At 38.7% G+C, this 19007-nt stretch overlaps 1 protein-coding gene across 11 annotated transcripts in view; it reads left to right on the top strand.

The window, feature by feature from the left end:
• The window catches only part of DMD (dystrophin), a 2127700-nt gene that overhangs the window by 1394535 nt on the left and 714158 nt on the right, over positions 1-19007 (top strand). For all 11 annotated transcript variants that reach the window (XM_045472664.1, XM_045472669.1, XM_045472671.1 and 8 more), the window contains one exon: positions 2808-2972. In XM_045472664.1, coding sequence (XP_045328620.1) covers positions 2808-2972 — 165 coding nt within the window. The remainder of the gene's footprint in view (positions 1-2807; positions 2973-19007) is intronic.

The following is a 19007-nucleotide window of genomic DNA, read 5'->3' as shown; positions in this document are numbered from 1 at the left end:
TTCGCTTCTTTTGACTCCTTGCCCACACAGGGAAAGGCTGCCAGGGGTAAAAACCAAGCTCTTTGCAGCTCACTTTAAATAGAAGCCACGGTCTGTATTTCCCTTTCATCTTCTACACCATTCTAGTCCTATAGACCCTAGGTTACATTCGAATTCACAAATTCCCCATTGCAGATACAGTTCTATACAACAAACAAGGCAGGCCTAACATTTCCCAGTCATCTTAAAGTTAGCATTGCAAGGAAACGTTGCTTTGGGAGCCTAAGGTCAGTCCCAGGCTGGACTGCTTCAGTAAAGGCTGAATGTTAACCCTTTACTCATGCATGCACATGCATGTTACAGAATATGTATAAAAATGCATTTATACATTTCAAAATACATATTGTTTACATATAATCAGAGCATATATAAAATTCCTTCTCCCATAAATTAACTGATAAGTTACTTTGTCCATTAATGTATCTCCTTTTCACCTCACAGCTCTTGGGCGCAATTAAAGAACATAATGTTCTTTAGTTAGCTCTTTTAAAAGTATCTGAAACAGTTGTTCCAAAGTATGGGCCGTTATTCACATGATGCGCTAGTATATTAGTATGCTTATCTAGTTTACCTTTTAATTATTCCCTATAATATTGGTGAGGATGTGGAGAAAAAGGAGACCTGTTGCACTGTTGGTCAGAATGCAAAGTGATGCAGCCGGTCTGGAAAACAGTATGGAAGTTTCTCAATAAACTAAAAACAGAATTACCTTACCATCCAGTAATTGTGCTACTGGGTATTTACCCCCTAAAAAGTACAAAAACACTAATTCAAAGGGATACATGCACCCCTGTGTTTATAGTAGCATTATTTACAGTAGCCAAATTATGGAAGAGTCCATGTGTCCATTGGCAGATGAACGGATAAAGAAGATGTGGTATGTGTGTATACTTACACACACACACACACACACACACACACACACACACACACGCTGGAATATTCCTCAGCCATAAAAAAGAATGAAATGTTGTCATTTGCAGTGACATAGATGGAACTAGAGAGTATGATGCTAAGTGAAATAAGTCAGAGAAAGACAAATACCATTTGATTTCACTCATACGTGGAATTTAAGAGAGAAAACAAGCAAGCAAAGGAAAAAGAGAGAAAAACCAAGAAAAAGACCTTTAAGTCTAGAGAACAAAGTGATGGTTACCAGAGGGGAGGGGGTGGGGGGTGGGTGAAATAGATGATGGTGATTAAAGAGAGCTCTTGTTGTGATGGGCACCGGATGATGGATCGAAGTATTGAATCACTATATTATACACCTGAAGCTAATATTATGCTGAATGTTAACTATACTGGAAATAAAACTTTTTAATTTTTTTAAAAATAATTTTAATGTTTATTTATATTTGAGAGAGAGAGAAAGAGAGAGAGTTCATGAGTGGGAGAGGGACAGAGAGAGAGAGAGAGCCAGAGACAGAATCTGAAGTAGGGTCCAGGCTCTGTGCTGAGAGCTCACACACGGGGCTCGAACTCATGAGCCGTGAGATCATAACCTGAGTCACAGTCGGACACTTAACCAAGTGAGCTACCCAGGCACCCCATAATTTTTAAATGTTATCTATCATAACATCACATTTTATAATAGATGTCTACTGTAACACTTGTGTTCATATTATAATATAATGTTACGTTATTAGAATAGTGTTAGTTCTATAATCAAGAGTTGCCATTTCAGGTTGATGTTCTTTACTCCTGGGTACCTACTTGTTTTAGCCCTTGATAGTCTGAAGAAAAAGCCTTTATTCTTGCTTATCCTGGCTCGATACTCACACCTGAGCTTGAGCAACTATCACTAACATTCAGTGACTTTATTGTCCCTCACTACTATGCAGGATATTGCTCTAAGCTATTTACATGGATTACTTTATTTAATTTGTATAATGACCCTGTGAAGCAGGTAGTGTCATTGTCTGCATTCTGAAGAGAAGGCATGGAAAGTTAAAGAAAACTTAGCTAAAGGGCTCGGAAAGAACAGGAATTAAGATTTAAACCCAGCAGCCTAACTCTAGACTTCGGTGTTGAACAGAATATCTAGCACACTTCTTCCCAAGTGATTTCATGTTTCCCAGCCCTAATGTCATCATCCATTTATAAAATTGGGATAATAATAGTATCCATATCTTAGGATTGTTGGATGGATTAAAGAAGGCAGTAAATGTGAAACTTCCAAAGATGGTGTTTGACACATTGTAAGCCCTTAATAAAAATAGCCTATAATCATGCTGATATATTCTACTCTTATCCAAATGTCTTTTTTTTCTTTTCATTCTAGTCATCTGATTTTGTTTTACTTCGTTATACTTAGACCCCTAAACTATACCTTACCTCCAGCTTTTTCTTTGTTCATAGAAGAATTCCCTTGTATAATTCTCCTTAACATCAAACAAAGTTAGAAGGAAATGTAAAGACAAAGTATCTGCCATCTAATATGCAATGCACCATTATGTTTAGTGAATGAGTGGTTCAAGAATATACTGTAATGGTAGGAGTTGGAGTTGGGTATGCATTTGTGTGAGTGTGTGTTTTGAATTTCCAAAAGAAAAGGCTCATTGTCTTTGAAGCACAGAGTTTTGGGGAAGACTATTAATAAATGATTTGTATACATGAATTAAATTCTAACATGTAACCCATGTAAGTAATCAATATCACCTTGTTACAATACCCAAATCAGTAAATTTCGATGACATTTTATAGCAAATAACTTTATTTTTTACTTTTTTATTTAAACCATGGGAATGTTTTACTCTTTTTCTTTACAGGTTTCTAGAGATTTGCCTGAGAAACAAGGAGAAATTGAGGCACACATAAAAGACCTTGGACAGCTTGAAGAGCAGTTAAATCATCTGCTTCTGTGGCTGGCTCCTATTAGAAATCAGTTGGAAATTTACAGTCAACCAAATCAAACAGGACCGTTTGACCTTAAGGTAGGGACTTTTTGCTTTAAATCTTGTTTTCCGAAAGAATGGCAATATCACTGATTCATTATCATAATCATCATTGTTGTTATAATAACAATAATAATGATAATAATAGTTGACTAGCATTTTTTTGCTTTTTCTTACAGCATTTACTAGCAATAATCTATTCATTAAACATATCACTAGAATGTCTTCATCATGTTTGTTACCATGATCTACTTCCCATCCCTACTTTAATTGCACTTAATGTACATGTGTAGACCGCTTCTCTAAAACTAAAGTTGTTTAGGAGGTTAGGAGATTAGGTGCCTATCCAATAATGTATAGTCTCTTTAGTAGACATTAGGAAACCCTCTCAGGCTGATTCCAGTTTATGTCTGTATCCTTTCATTCTGTCAACAATGTCCCTTTATATTCTAGCCACCAAAAAATTGTATGGTATGTTTTGATGCATGTGGTTTCATGCCGTGTTTTGTGTTCTTGATCTTCTTTTCTCTCTTCCTTAATTGTCTTCTTTCTCCTTATTTGGCATGATGAAGTTTTCTACATCCATCAAGACTGAATTCAATGTCTTTGCTTCTTCAAAACTTTGTTCCATACCCCCAGTAGAGTAAAAAACACTTTTAGGATTGCTTATAAACCTCTGTATCCATTTCCCATAACCTTTGTACATTGATGGACACTTAAACGGTACAGACTTGAGTACCCCGTCAAAATCTTCTTTGAATGCAGAGGGCATCTTCTTACTTGACTCCCTTACCCCACTCCTTTCTCGACACCTCCATCTCAGGGCCCGGTGTATGGTAGGTACTTACATCTTTGAATCAAAGAAGAAAGGTGGCAACCAGGCACCCAAATTGGTAAAGAGGTGCCACGGGTAGGTCTAGTGCTCCAGGCCAACATGCCAATCGGATGCCACCATCTTCTTTTAGCATCTCTATACACATGGATTGTCCCTGTATTTTCTCTCTTCCCAGGAGCATATTCCAAAGATTTATCCCAACTTGATGTCCTACTTTGCATCTCCTCTGGGTCAGCAACATTAACTAGCTAATCAAATAAACCAATTAAACTGAAATCTCAACCTCTTGACTAATGTAATGGTGGGCACTTTCAGGCTAAATAAGTTAAGGAAGATGTTGAGTAAAGTTTTTTGGGTTTTTTTTTTTAATTCACTGACCCCAAGTTTTCATTTCCCTTGTTTTCCAGGATTATTACAACCTAATGTTTTTAATCTCCACTGGGTGCTGTTTTGGTAGGAGATAAGGCAAGGACGAAATGAAGCGTGAGGATATTCTAGAGAAGAAGTCAAAGTTTAAGAAAGATGGGCTTGAGTGAGATTAAGGAAAGAGAGAGGTTGAAATAGCTAAAATGAGTTATTTTGCAAACCGCGCTCCGCTACTCTTACCTTACCTTCTCCTGCCATGTATATCTACCATTCTGTTAGCTGCCCCCAGGCACAGATGATGCCACGTACATCGCAGGTAGATGTCATTTCACCCCTGCGAACCCCAGGCTGCTCATCCAGCGTCACGGTCTTCCATTCAAGTCTGACGATTAAGGCCAAGTCACAGTAGGCTTTACCAGAATGAATTTGGCTGGCTTTAAGAAAGTGTACGGGTCAGGTAAAGGTAAAGACACAGCTGGAACAATGATGGCACGGTAGAGGTCTTGACACTAAGCCGTGGCTTCTGCCGCACTAGCCACCCTGCCTTCGCATTATGTGTAGACACAGAGACAAGACATGGGAGAATGCAAAGCCACGTCATCATTCAGAGAAGCCACCAGTTCTGGAATCCTTTCCGTTTTTTCACCTTGCTAGTACATGGTGTCCTCCGAGGTATTTGACTTCTGTCCATTCCCCAGTGCAACTTTATCTCACAATACTCATTGTTCGTTACTCCGTAATCTCAACAAAGAAGTAGTTACTTAGTCCAACAGACGATAACCTCAGCCAGATTCTCCTCTCAGTGAAAGAGCAAATATGATCTTTCGGTGGGTAGCAGGAAGGGGCACGATGGATTGTGTAGTTCAAATTAAAGAGGTGTGATATGAATTGCAAATGTCCTGCAATATCTTTTTATTTTAATTTTTTAAAATGTTTTATTTTTGAGACAGAGAGAGACAGAGCATGAACGGGGGAGGGTCAGAGAGAGAGGGAGACACAGAATCTGAAACAGGCTCCAGGCTCTGAGCTGTCAGCATAGAGCCCGACGCGGGGCTCGAACTCACAGACCGCGAGATCATGACCTGAGCTGAAGTCAGTCGCTCAACCGACTGAGCCACCCAGGCACCCCACCGTCCCTTTACTTTTGATGCATCCTTTAGTGAAAATGAGCTTCTTCATTAAAGTAATGAAAAATATATTCGATATTAGCTATCTCTGTGCATGGAATATATTGAATAGAAAGGATAACAAAATCTGCCACCACAAATGGATGTTGTTGACTCAACCAAAGTGACTTTACTCCCAGTCGAAACCCCCCACAGTGGTTCTCAAATAGCAAAAACTCGCGTTGGGCATTTGTTTGTCCGTGGCCCATAGGTTTGTGCCAAATTAGGTCCCTGCCGTTTAGAGTGAGAGCTCCTGTCAGCTGTGCTCTCACTGCTGTGCATAGTTTCAGGGAGTCATGATATTTGCCTCCTGCAGCCTGGTCTAAATCACTGAGGGGAGAGGCAGCTGCTTTTTCGCTGGCAGTGAGAGTCTTTGGCTTCAGTCCTCTGTGCATATTCTGAGCTTCTCACCTCTGGAGTGCAGATTTCAAAAATAGGCCCTTAGCCTTTTTCTTTTGCGTGTGGCTCTATCCGAGGCAAAAACCCCTAGCTGGTAATCAGGAAATAGTGACCTATGTGAATAATTTACTAACTTACCTAGTTCTTTATCCCTCTTTGTCTAGCTTCTATCTAAATTCACCGTCTGATAAATGATTTATTAAGATTGCTTAGCGTTCTGCTGTAAGATATGTGATTTTAGGCTGTCCAGCCTGCTATAGCCCCCTACTTAAAGAGATTAAACTTCTTTTTTTTTTCCAGTTAAAGAAAGATGGGAAAATGGGCTTCACTTCACTTTCAATTACTGAAAGCCAAAGGCAGTTTTTAAACGCTTTTGTGGAGTCCGTGCCCATTTTTTAATACAGAGAAAGAAACTCTTCGCTAAAATCTTAGGAATCAGTTAATGCCAAGAAAGTCGATGTGTGAGGAGCCTCCATTTCCTAACTTTAAAGACATTTTCTTTGTCCACAGTAGCCATGGCTACCTCTGAAACAAGGAGCCTAAGGCCTTGACATCCAGGTCATTTGTTTTCTCTAGTCAAACTCGGAGCACCTGTTAGAAAAATATGTACTACCCTCTGTGAGCCTCAGTTTTGCCTGCTTGGCACTTCATGCTTATTGATGCAATGCAGCTAGCTGTGTAATGAAACCCAAATAAAAAAAGCCTTAAGGGCTCTGTTCTAATGCATTGTTTATGCTGGAGTGAAAATTGACTGCACATCGCTTGGTTTGTGCAATTTACTCCTGAAATATTCCTATTCAGGAAATCCTGCAAATAGCAATATTCATCTTGAAAATCACCTCACAGAACCCTTAGCAAGCTGAGGAACATAATCAATGAGATCGTGATGTAGAGGGTGAAAATGAGGCGTAATCACAGCCCTTTCCCTTCAGTCAGCCCGCTAGAAGGCACGCCTTTGACTTTGCATTTTCAAATGTACTCACAATTCAGACATAAAATATGTTGATTTCAGATTTCAGGAATGATAATTGAATGCTAAGAACCAGGGCCCACGTAAAATTTCTATAAGACGTCTTATGTTTTTAATCTTTAATTAATGCTTTCAATAATGAGCTGTAGGTATGCTATTTATCTGACATAAAACTGCCTAACTCCTGCTTTCTAAACTTTTTATTAATATATGAGAGACGGGGACACATAATTTTATGTTAAGTCTTACTGACTGAAATACTTTCACATTGAAAACAGGGAGGGTTTTTTTCTTCCCCTCAAGAACGACTTTGCTTCTATGGTCTATAAATAACATCACATACTGGTAAGCTGGCTCTTCCTTCCCATGTAAGCAACTTAATTGCCCATAATGTCAAATCCACACAGAAAACTACCAAGGGACACACCTGGAGTGACTGAAGGATAAAGTACCACGTGAGCGACATGAGCACCAAACCCTTCCCTTTCTCCGCATGTGCTCTTGTTGCTGTGTTGTAAAAACAAAGAAAAATAAAATAAAATCATATATATATATGTATGTATATGTATATATATGTACATACATATGCATCTACATACATATGTACATACATACATATATATACATAACATATATATAAGTTATCTGGTTATACATGTGTGTATATATAATATGTATATATATATTATATATACATACATAATATATATATATTATATATATGTATATTACATATGTATATATATACACATAACATACATATATATATATATATATATATATATATATATATATATATATGTTATCCGGTGCTATACGTGTGTGTGTGTGTGTATGTGTATATGTGTGTGTGTATATATGTATATATGTATATACGTATGTGTGTATGTATGTATATACGTATGTATATACGTATGTATATATATACGTATGTATGTATATACGTATGTGTGTATGTATGTATATACGTATGTATATACGTGTGTATATACGTATATACGTGTGTTTATACGTGTGTATATACGTATATATGTACGTATATACATATGTATGTGTATATATACATATATATGTACATGTATATGTGTACATATTTATATATAAACATGTATGGCACCGGATAACTTAATAGACAAGGAAGACTTTATTCATGACTGAAGTCAACTCCACTGAAACAAAGACAGGGAAGATTTTAATCATTGGGATGAGCTAGTGTTAAAGTAGTGGAGGACATTGGTGGGGACATTGGTCATTGTGATTTGGTCATCTATGTTTGCTAATTGTCACTTACTGAACATAGGCTCCTCTCCTCCCTCCTCCTGAGACTGGTAGACAAGGAGCTTCCTGATATTTCTATTTCAATGGCATGGCTCCCAGGTATTTGAGGAAGACATTCCTAAGTTGGAGAAAATTTACCTCTTAAAGAGGCAGAAAAAAGAATTTACGATGGAAAGTTTTCTGAAGTAAATACACTAAGGAAAGAGAGTTCAGGCCTATAATTAGGAAGAAACCGGCCTAATTCTTTCGTCAACCTTAAGAAGAATGTTAAGGCCATCTTCGTTAGTCCCCTCTTTTGTCCAAGGGAACCCAGGTTTCCTAGTGAACAGCGGAGGAAAGCTACTTCGTGTCAATTATTTCTGAAACTTTCTGTTGTTCAAGGACTACTCGAGCTGAGTCTGAAACTTCATGGTAGAGGATTTTGCTGGATGGTATGAGCAATCAGGTATTTAATGAGGGGTATTTGCTATGGCAGTGAGAAGAAAAACAAAGATTAATGATTGGAGCAGACTGTAAACCCAGTTTCTGAATCCAGAGGGCAGCCAATTAGGAAGATTCCTAAAGGTTGGGCTGGAAACGTCTTTAGATGGTAAAGCGAGAAAGGCAGTGGCCATTTTATCACATTTTGAATGTTCTGGGTGACAGCACAGACATCAGAGAGGTTTTATAAGAGTGTCCACAGTCATAGTTATTTCCTGGAGCAGAGCATAAAAGCTGTGGGAGTTCTGATAAAATTCCTGAGTGGCCCATATAGCAGCTCCGGGCAGGAAAGTTGTCCATACATAGTGCGCTGTGCTGATGAGTCCTTAGGAGTAGATATCAAGGTGTCCAGCTTCAGCTCTCAGGATTCTTTTAGAGCCTGAGAGGAAAGTTCAATTATAGGACCATCTAGAATCTCGATAGCGATCTGGGTAGTCAGCTTTTAGTTCTCAGTGATGCCAAGTCAGGAGAACAAGAGAAAAAGTGGGAACATTAGTTTGGAGAGTTGTAGCCAGATACTGAAGGAAACGAAAGCAATAGAAAATTGGATAAGGACAGGCAAAATGTGTAAGACAGTCCAATTTGATATAGGTAACACTACCATGTAGTTTACAAGGAAATGCGAAATAATCTGATAACCCACATGGGTGTGCTACAGTTTTCTATTGAAATGTAATTTTTGTTTCTGTACAGTCACCTCCCTTTTGATCAAAGGTACTCCCAGTAAGACTATTCTTGTTTACCCAGTAAAGCTGGACTCTGTTTATGCAGGTGAGACAAGGATAGTAGTTGATGACACAGGCCTTTGAAACTTCGTTTTGCCCTAAGTTTTTATAAAAAATCTCAGATATGACTTTTAAAAGATTAGAAGCCAAGAACTTGCCATCAGATTTTACCTACAGTACCTCTAGATTGGGATGAAGTTTTCTATTCTCAAAGCCCTCAAAATATCTGTTTCCTGAGCCTGTCAGGAAGTGACCCTCCTTTTTTGCCAGTAAGACTAGACATCCCATAAGCCAAGTACCAGGCTAGTTTCCCCAAGAGGGTTTTGTAAGTGTTATTTCCACAAAGTTTACTGTGGTTCCTTAAAGGTGTCTGGTCATACCTGATTTTATGTACATCATTCTCAGATATGACCTACCAGTCAAAGCCTTGGTTATATCATCAATTTTCTCCATTATGTCTGGTTACAAGAAAGATAGATTCTTACTAAGTCTGTCCAAATAATGATATTGCCGTGAAAATACTCAATAGGAGTTTGTGAACTCTGGAGGAATCAGGCAGGTAGAAAAAAGATAAATGTTTCATTTCTGTTTACAAAAGTATAATCTACTGAATTGTTCTGAGTTAGAGATAGCTTCCGGAAAAAAAAAAAAAAAAAAAAAAAAAAAAAACGAAAAACAAAAAACAAAGTCCTTACATCAAGAAAACAGGGGGCGCCAGGGTGGCTCAGTCAGTTAAGCATCTGACTCTTGATCTTGGCTCAGTTCATGATCCCATGGTTCGTGGGATTGAGGCCCATGTCAGGTGTTGCACTAACAGCATGTAGCCTGCTTGGGATTCTCTCTCTCCTCTCTGCCCCTCCCTCTGCTCATGCTCGCTTGCTCTCGCTGTCTCTCTCTCTCTCTCTCAAAATAAATAAATAAACATTTAAAAAAATAGAACACTAAACCATCAGCAGTATTCTAAACAAAAGCCTTAATCAAGTCGTCCTTCATCAGTTCATTCAATTCTATGTAATTGATTGCTGTTTTGCTGGATCTCAGGTCAGCAGTTTGATAAACCCATCAGCTTCTTCCCTGGAGTTCTGGAAATCCTGACTCAGCCCCAGTGGTGTGGTGTTGAAGTTATTTAAGCAAAGCTGCAGAAGCTTGCACCCTAGAGTACCTGGAATAGTGCTTTCTGTAGGTCTCTGATAGTCCCTTTTTGTTGAAGACAAGCACTTTAGCCTGTCACTGATGACACGCACTTCAGGGAAACCTGATAGTGAAACAGCGCTCTTTAAATGATAAAAAGCTTCAAAGAGCCATGGTTAAAGATCTGAGGAGAGTTCACTTAACAAAGGAATTTAGTTGTTTCTGTGGTATACATCATTTTCGAGCAATGACTGGAATTATGACGGACATTATACTGATTTCTCGTGACTTGATACAGTTACTGAAATATTTATGTTGATAACATTTGACCCATACAAATAACTTCTGGCAGGTTAAGCATCTCTTCTTATCTGATGATGCTTTTTATGCAACTCAGTGTATCAAATAAACCTATGTCTTTCTTTAGATATTAAGAGGGAACAAATGTGACATTTTCATGTCCACCTGAGTTCAAGATTTCATTTAGGGTTTGCGTGGTGCAAGGCAAAATATCAAAGGTTGTCAAAAATGTGAAAACATTTTGAACGCTTGGTTAAATAGGATCATGGGTCATTGAAACAGTGCTTGACTACCTATGTAACCGAAGTGGCAGTGAAAGGTTTCAAAAATAAATATAGGAGGTACCATGATTGTAAAAGACTGGTTCTTTCAAAAGTGAGATGATTCTTAAATAATCAAGGACATGACAAAATCACTGTAAACACAGGAAATCACTCTGGTAAGACAGAATCATTGTTGCTTACCTGAATTACTCAGAAGGTAAAGAAAAGGCTTTTGCAATCTCTTATTAAGAAAAAATCAAGGGGCACCCGGGTGGCTCAGTCGGTTAAGTGGCCACCTTCGGCTCAGGTCATGATCTCGCGGTCTGTGGGTTCGAGCCCCGCGTCGGGCTCTGTGCTGACAGCTCAGAGCCTGGAGCCTGTTTCAGATTCTGTGTCTCCCTCTCTCTCTGACCCTCTCCCGTTCATGCTCTGTCTCTCTCTGTCTCAAAAATAAATAAATGTTTAAAAAAATTTTTTTAAAAGAACAAATCAATAATCCAAGAAAATTTTGTCATTTTAATGAAGAGAAAAATGAACTTTAGTTTTCCACTAATATACTGTTGATACTAAAGCTCATTTTTAAAAAGCTTATAAATAAACCCATTGAATCATAGTCCTCTTTGATCACATGACACAAAATTCTTGTTCCACAAACTTTCTACAACTGTCTGTATCCCTTCAGATTTTGTCCTACATTTTTCCTCATCTTTCTTCCAGAATAATCAGTCATTTCACTTTAGGAAAAAAATACTCTCTTCTTGCTTAACAAAAACACATGCTACATACCTTGCAGATGTTGCATAGTTGTTTTTCTCTGAGCTTATTGTTTCTAGAAGTTTCATTTATATGCATTGATTATACTTTTTAACCATAAGTAACTTCTGTTTCTCGGAGACAAGTAGGAAGCAAATAAATATGAACTGTCATTTACTAGCATTTTGTGGGCTAGCAAAGGTTATGAAAGCAAGTTGAGGTTACCTGTTCAATATGAAGGCTAAGAGTTTTCATCGGTCTTTGTGGAGGAGACTTTTAAGATTTTCTTTGGACTTAATATGTAATCTTACGGAGGCTATGGACTAAAATTTGGGTGAGTAACTAAGACTGCACCAAAGGGCTATTCTGGGTATGTCCAAAGCCCGTCTGAGTGCATAAAATAACCTTTGTTTCCAGGCAGTCTTGTCAGCTGCAGGTGATTACTTTTGGGTTTCCTAAGATCCTGGAGAGTCCCCTATCAGGGCAGGGAGCGTAAAGCTCATAGTTGGGTTGAGTAACTGGGTTGGGGAGGCAACTCTCTGGCAGGGGTGGACAGAGAGATGGAGGATAAGAAGGTTTTGAAAGAGAATAAATCAAAGAATTCAAGGGAGCTGATGGAAAGTCCAAAGGTGATAAAAGGAAACAATAGTGGAGGCGATGAGAAAGGAGAGGCCCTAGATGAACCAGCGTAGAGAGATCATGTGTTTCCACAAAAGGCCACTGAAATTCCAATTATCTTTAGTTAACTCATGCCAACAAGGAGGGAAGTGGACAACCCCACAGCTGTTCTTTTCAGAGGAAAATCAGAAGAGTGAGAATTTCCCGTAGGGAAGAGAGGAACCAAAGTAATAGCCACAAAGTAAGAACACCAGAGAAAGAGCGCTTTAAATACCAAAGAACTGAAGTTCAAGCCAATGACATCTTGATGAGAATTTAGTATGTTCTAACCCATTTGTAGCTTTCAAACAAACAAAAACAAAATCTTGGCCTCTAGCCCATTATCAAGAGTCAATTGTCCTTAATACCATGCTTCCAGAGACTGTCATCTGGAGTGCTGGAGTTTCAGTTGGACTCACCAATGGATCCTCAGTCAGGAGTGTGGTCGTTGTTCACATAATTAGGTTTTTAGAGGTTAATGTCTAATTCACTCTTAGGGAGATAATTCATATACAATGAGATTATCACATTCAAATAGTTACTCCCTTAGATAGATATGTGCTAGCTCAGGATAAATAAGGTAACTAATTTAGTTGTGGGTTTTTTTGTTGTTTTTTTAAACACTTATTTGTTTTTGAGAGACAGAGAGTGACAGAGTGCGAGTGGGAGAGGGGCAGGCAGAGAAGGAGACACACAATCCAAAGCAGGCACCAGGCTTTGAACAAGCTGTCAGCACAGAGCCCGACATAGGGCTCGAACCCATTGACGGTGAGATCATGACCTGAGCCAAAGTCAGACGCTCAACCAGCTGAGCCACCCAGGCGCTGCATAGTTGTGTTTTAAGGGGTGGTGTTGGAAAGGCAAGGAACAGAGGAGAGCACACTCACACTTTACATCTAATCCTCTTTCCTAGAAAAAAAAAGTTTTAGCGTTTTCTATTAGTTACATAAATATATTCATGGAATATGTCCTGAAAAAAATGTGGGTAGAAGTTATTGGGCAAAAAGGACAATATTCTCATTTACCATGCAACTGAACACAGGTTTATTGGAAATTAAAAACGGCCCTGAATTTAGGCTGGTTTCTAGGCAAGACTATAAATCCAGCTCCAATAAAATCTTGAAGATGGTTGGTTTCTGGATAGGTCCATGTTTTAATGGCATTAGACATTGACCTATCTCTTGGAACACTGGGATCACAATTTTGTCTTACTTTCACACCCACCTCTCCACTCCGAAAACCACTCCTTCGTTGAGGTAACGTGGAAACGGGGAGAAGAACACAAGACCCAAGTTTTGGTGCCAGTTCTGACACTTACTAGGTTTATGTCACTGATCAACTCACCTTTCTTAACCTGATTTTCCTCTTCATTAAAATGAAAAATTGAGTCCATTTCTCTGGGACTCTATTAGATTAAGGTACAACTACAGTGTGAACACATTTTCCTAAAATAATAAGAAAAGATGGTGAAAGTCACCTTTCTTGGTATAGCTGGAATTTTGACAAGAGCCCCTAAGAGGAATAATTAGACTCGCACAATACACCACCCGTTCAAAAGAAAGTGGTAGGTTGCTACCAGAAAACCAGTCCAGAAAAGACCGCAGATAGTCATGAGGTTTTCATTGTTCACCCTACCAAACTGCCCACATAAGGAGATTGTAAACTTGAGAAGTTTCTTGAATTGAGAATTCCTAGAGCATAAAATTCAAGGAGGACTGAGATTTTATCAGCTAAGAGGAAACTGGTGTGGTATTTTACTATTTGCTTCGCGAGAGAAGGGGGGGAAAGAGTGCTTTTCTTTCTCCCCTGCCAAGCCAAGGAGGAAGACTCAAGAAAACCTCTACTACAGTGGTATGCAGACCATTCTGCTTATAAAACTCTCAAAATTGGGGCGCCTGGGTGGCCCAGTCAGTTGAGTGTCTGACTTTGGCTCAGGTCATGATCTCACAGTTGGTGGGTTCAAGCCCCACATCGGGCTCTGTGCTGACAGCTCAGAGCCTGGAGCCTGCTTCAGATTCTGTATCTCTCTGCCTTTCTGCCCCTCTCCTGTTTGTGCTCTGTCTCTCAAAAATAAATAGATGTTAAAAAAAAAAAAAAACCTCTCCAAATAGTTTAGAAAACTGAGTATCCTCCTGAACATTCTAAAGTTGACATCTATTTTCTCCTCTGGCATATTATAAATATTGACATTTAAAAAGTGTTACATTACTCTTTTGAATATATCCAGTGGACTGAAATTTACCATAGCAATTTGATATCTCCCATCATCCGCTTGAAAAAATATACAAAACAAGCTCATCTTTAAGTTTCATATCATTTTTATTCTTTCAATTATATTTCCATTCTACTTCCCTAAAGCATTATATTTTAATGTAATATATATTTATGCTCTAAAGCCTTTTATTAACCACTCTATCATACTTCTGTATGACAAATATATCTATGTGGATTTAAATTTAGTTTTTAAAAATAAATTTCTGTAAGTATAAGGCTCTAAGTATTTTTAAATATCCATTAGATTAAGTTATACATATAGTTATTGTATAGTAAATAAAAATACCTAGTAATAATCAAATTACTTAAATATATATAACTTCTGGTAATTGTTGAACATACTCAGTAGATTTTTTATTGAAAATTAATCTATTAATGAAATTGAGGGGTATGCCTTATGGTACCTTGATTAAAAGAGAATTTCAGTCATCAATATTTTGAATTGTATTTTGATTTTTCATAAATGTGTCTTGGGCACAATGTACCATTGGGATATGTCAGAAGAGGCATACTTTTATTTTGTAAAGTTGGAAGACTGTCTTTAAACAAAAAGTGGGAATGATGATTGGAATGATGTGTGCACCACAGGAACAAAGCCAGGAAAATCCCTTGTAGAAGCTGAGAATTTGGAAAGTGATTCCATGAACACCATCTATGCCCACATATCCCTAAAAAAGTCTTTGCATACTGCAAGGGGCATATCCCAGTCTGAAGATTGCCACTCTAGGTAAGATGAATATGTTATGAGAAGGAAAGAGGAGCATTTTAGCCCCTGGCTAGACACTTGTTAGGATACCAATATACCACTAGGGTGCCTGGGTGGCTCAGTCGGTTAAGCATCTGACCCTTGATATTGGCTCAGGTCCTGATCTCACGGTCATAATCTCATGGTCATGAGATTGATCCCTGCATTGGGCTCTGTGCTGAGTGTAGAGACTGCTTGGGATTCTCCCTGTCTACCTCTCCCTCCACCTCTCTGCCTCTCTTTCTTACTCTCTCTCTGTAAACGTGAATAAACTTAAAAAAGACACCAAACTACCACGAAGTTCATCTCACCACAGTCCATGCCTGGAGCCATTGCACAGTTCCCCACTCCAGCAATACTCGTATCACACTGTTGACTCACACTAAGCTTAGTGGTATCTAAAATCACCAATTCTTAAAAAAATTAAATAAAATCACCAGTTCTTTTTCACATGTGCTGCTTCTAGTCGACATTTCCTCCATCCTGCCCTTGTGTCGTCTACTATTTTTGGAATTAGATGCAAGGCCATCAGCCCCTTCCCTGGCTCTGCTGATCCTGCTTATCCCCAAGGTGCCTTGAGCTTAGGTCCAGTGCCTCCCATTTCTTGATCCAGTCCTGACCAAAGAAGAGTACACACAAGAAATGCACTAGCACTGGAGGCAGCATCTGTAACTACCATTACTGTTCTGCGTCTGGTTTCTGGTTCATCTCTGGTGATTTCAGCTTCTACGTTTTCACTGACACTGTCACTTTCTGCTCACAGCCTCCCCTGCCTTAGTTGTGATGGCCCTGGCCTCCCAGCATTCTCCCCCCTCACTCTGTCTCCCAAGGGAGGGAAGCTATTTTTAACCCCAAGCTACTTGAAGCCTTAATAAATTTCTTAATCCATCAATCCAGTTGATAGTAGAAATGGGAAGGAAGCGATCTTCAGGTCCTGATTCTATCATACAGTGTATTTCAATTTCTTAGTTTCTTTTCAACTTCAGATTTCATGTCTGCCTTCTATAACTTCGTGTATATTATAAAAAGAATTCTCAGCCTGTATCCTGACACTGAGCCCTGTAACACCTCACTAAAAACATACCTCTATTTTGACATCAATTCAAACACCAGTTTCCTTTGGCACCTGTTCAATTAGATACCCAAGTCTAACTGCTTTATTTCCTACCCAGATCATGTTGTTCCATTTTGTCCACAAGCATTAATTTGGAGACTTTATCAAATGTATCAGTGATATGCACATCAACTTTATTTGCATATATCCCCGATCAACCCCTCTAGGCAGAGAAAGACATGAGGCTAAGCTAATGAAATTTCTATTCAGCCAACAAACCATTTATTAACTACAATGTCCTACTATGTTAAGGTGACTCTCATTCTTAATTTGCTTAGAAGCAGGTTGATGTATGAATGTACTGTTGGGGAGGAAACATTTTTGTCCACCCTTTAAGTTTCTTCTGGCTGGTCTAAGAATTAAATTGACACAAGACACATTAACAGGAGAAAATTAACATACATGGAATCTACATAAAAACTAGAGATGCCAAAAACATTCGGTCAAGCCAAAATACATATGCCATTCTAGACTAAAGAAAAGGGGTGAGGGCCTGGGATGTCAAAGGGAAGGAAAGGAATTCACAGAAAGAATGGAAAGAATAAGTGTTTGGTAAAGAAATGTTTGCTAGGCCATCCAGAAACAATGGCATATAGAGAGGACTTTGACAAAACAAGCTCGCTAGGTTCTTCCCTGCCTACCATACCTTGTTATTTATGGCAATAGTTTCTTTCCTAGAACAGTTGTTCTATCTAAGCCCTTTTAGTCAGTTAGGAGAGATCAAAGTTCCTTCCTGAGCCTTTGGGGTCTTGATTATTTTCAGCACAAAATAATCTGCCTACCAAAGAGGCACATCTTGGGGTGACAAGGAGTGCTCCCCTACAATACCTCAGTTTACAAAAAGCCATCAAGGCAGAAACATTACAAAGCAGGGTGGAAAGTATACTTACAGAATGATGTGTTGGCCCACAAGAGTGATACCCAGCCCAGCCAGGGTATTGTTTACAGCACAGCTACTAAAGTGTTGTCCCAAGACCAGCAGCATCACCTAGAAGCTTGTTAGAAATTCAAATCCTGGGGTGCCTTGGTGGCTCCGTCAGTTGACCATTCAACTCTTGATTTTGGGTCAGGTCATGATCTCGTGGTTCGTGAGGTCAAGCCCCACATTGGGCTCTTCACTGACAGTGTGAAGATTGCTTGTGATTCTCCCTTCCCCCTCTTTCTCTGTCTTTCCCCTGCTCTTTCTTTCTTTCTCTCTCTTAAAATAAAGAAATAAACTTAAAAAAAAAAGAAATGAAGATATTTGAGCTTCTCCTTAGACCTTCAGCATCAGAATAGATGGGAGTGAACCTCGAGAACCTATGCTATAACAAGCTTTCCAGAAGATACTTTCACTTAATATAGTTTGGGAACTCTGATCTCAAGACAGCTTCCAGGAGGATATGGTACCTGATCTGTATCTTTAAAAGATGAGTAGAAATTGACAAAGTGAACGGTGCATGAGGGGAAGGAAAAGGATTCTAGAGAGAAGAGACACCAAGAGCAAAGATATGGAAGTGATTAATCACATGAAATGTGGGAATAAAAACAAATTTAGTGATGTTGAAGTGCAGCCTGGTTTTGGTGAGGCTTCTATGCTGCTTCAAGGAACCAGTCGATATCTTGGAGAGACGTGGGAATCACTAAAGAGAGGTAACTTGCAAACCCCCAAATTGGGGGAGTGTAGTGCTCAAAAGGAGGGCTGGTCAGGAGCTTACTGAATTAGTTGAGGAGCAACATGATCCTGTATGACAACTTTGGACGTAGGGATACAGAAGAGGAGATAATTTAGACAGCTCTTTTTCAAGCTGTTGCTGGTGACCTATTGTTGAGTTATGAAATCCATTTAGCGAGTGAAATGAAATACAGTAAGATAGCACAGGGTATAATAGAATGTAATACAAATTATCACATCGTTTGGCATGTGGTATGGGTAACCATTGTTTTGGAAAACTTGTTTTCATTTAGTTACCATTTTATTTTTTATTCCTCATTTTAAGAGAACCTACAGCTTCCTTTTATACAAAATAAATTAGTAGTCTGTCATAAGGTCATGCTGGGTTAATTACTCCAAAGTTGAGAATAAATTCATCCTCCCGTGGCAAACTTTGAAAGTGTAAGTTATTTTATTTGTTCATTGAAAAGCTAGGGCCTTTTTGTGGTACGAAATGCAAAGCATAAAAGGGAGTAAATACTCCCTTGCTTTTCCATCTTTCAGCCACCTAGTTTCTCTCCCCGTAGGCTGGCAAGGTTATCAGTCTGTTTGATGGCACTCCAAAGATAGGATGTGAGTGTGTGTGCATTTGTGTTTGTTTTCTTCCTATTCCTGTCTTCTTAAAACAAATATTGTAGGATACTGTAAATACTGTTCCTGCATCATGTTTTTTTTTTCACTTAATGACATACACGGACAATTATTTTCTATATTAGCACCTTAAGAACGTTCTCATTTTTTTTCCATTTGCATACATTTGTATCCGAAGGATGCACCGTAATTTATTCAACCAACATTCCAGTAAATGAACATTTTTTTTGTTTTGTTTTGTTTTCAGGCTTTGTTCCCGCTACAAGATGACAGTGTAGCACTTTATGCTCATGTAATCTCACACATTGCAAGTATATCCATAGGATAAGTTCTT

The sequence above is a fragment of the Leopardus geoffroyi genome, chromosome X (assembly GCF_018350155.1).
Source record: "Leopardus geoffroyi isolate Oge1 chromosome X, O.geoffroyi_Oge1_pat1.0, whole genome shotgun sequence".
NCBI lineage: Eukaryota > Metazoa > Chordata > Mammalia > Carnivora > Felidae > Leopardus > Leopardus geoffroyi.
This window is presented reverse-complemented; position numbering and strand designations above follow the sequence as displayed.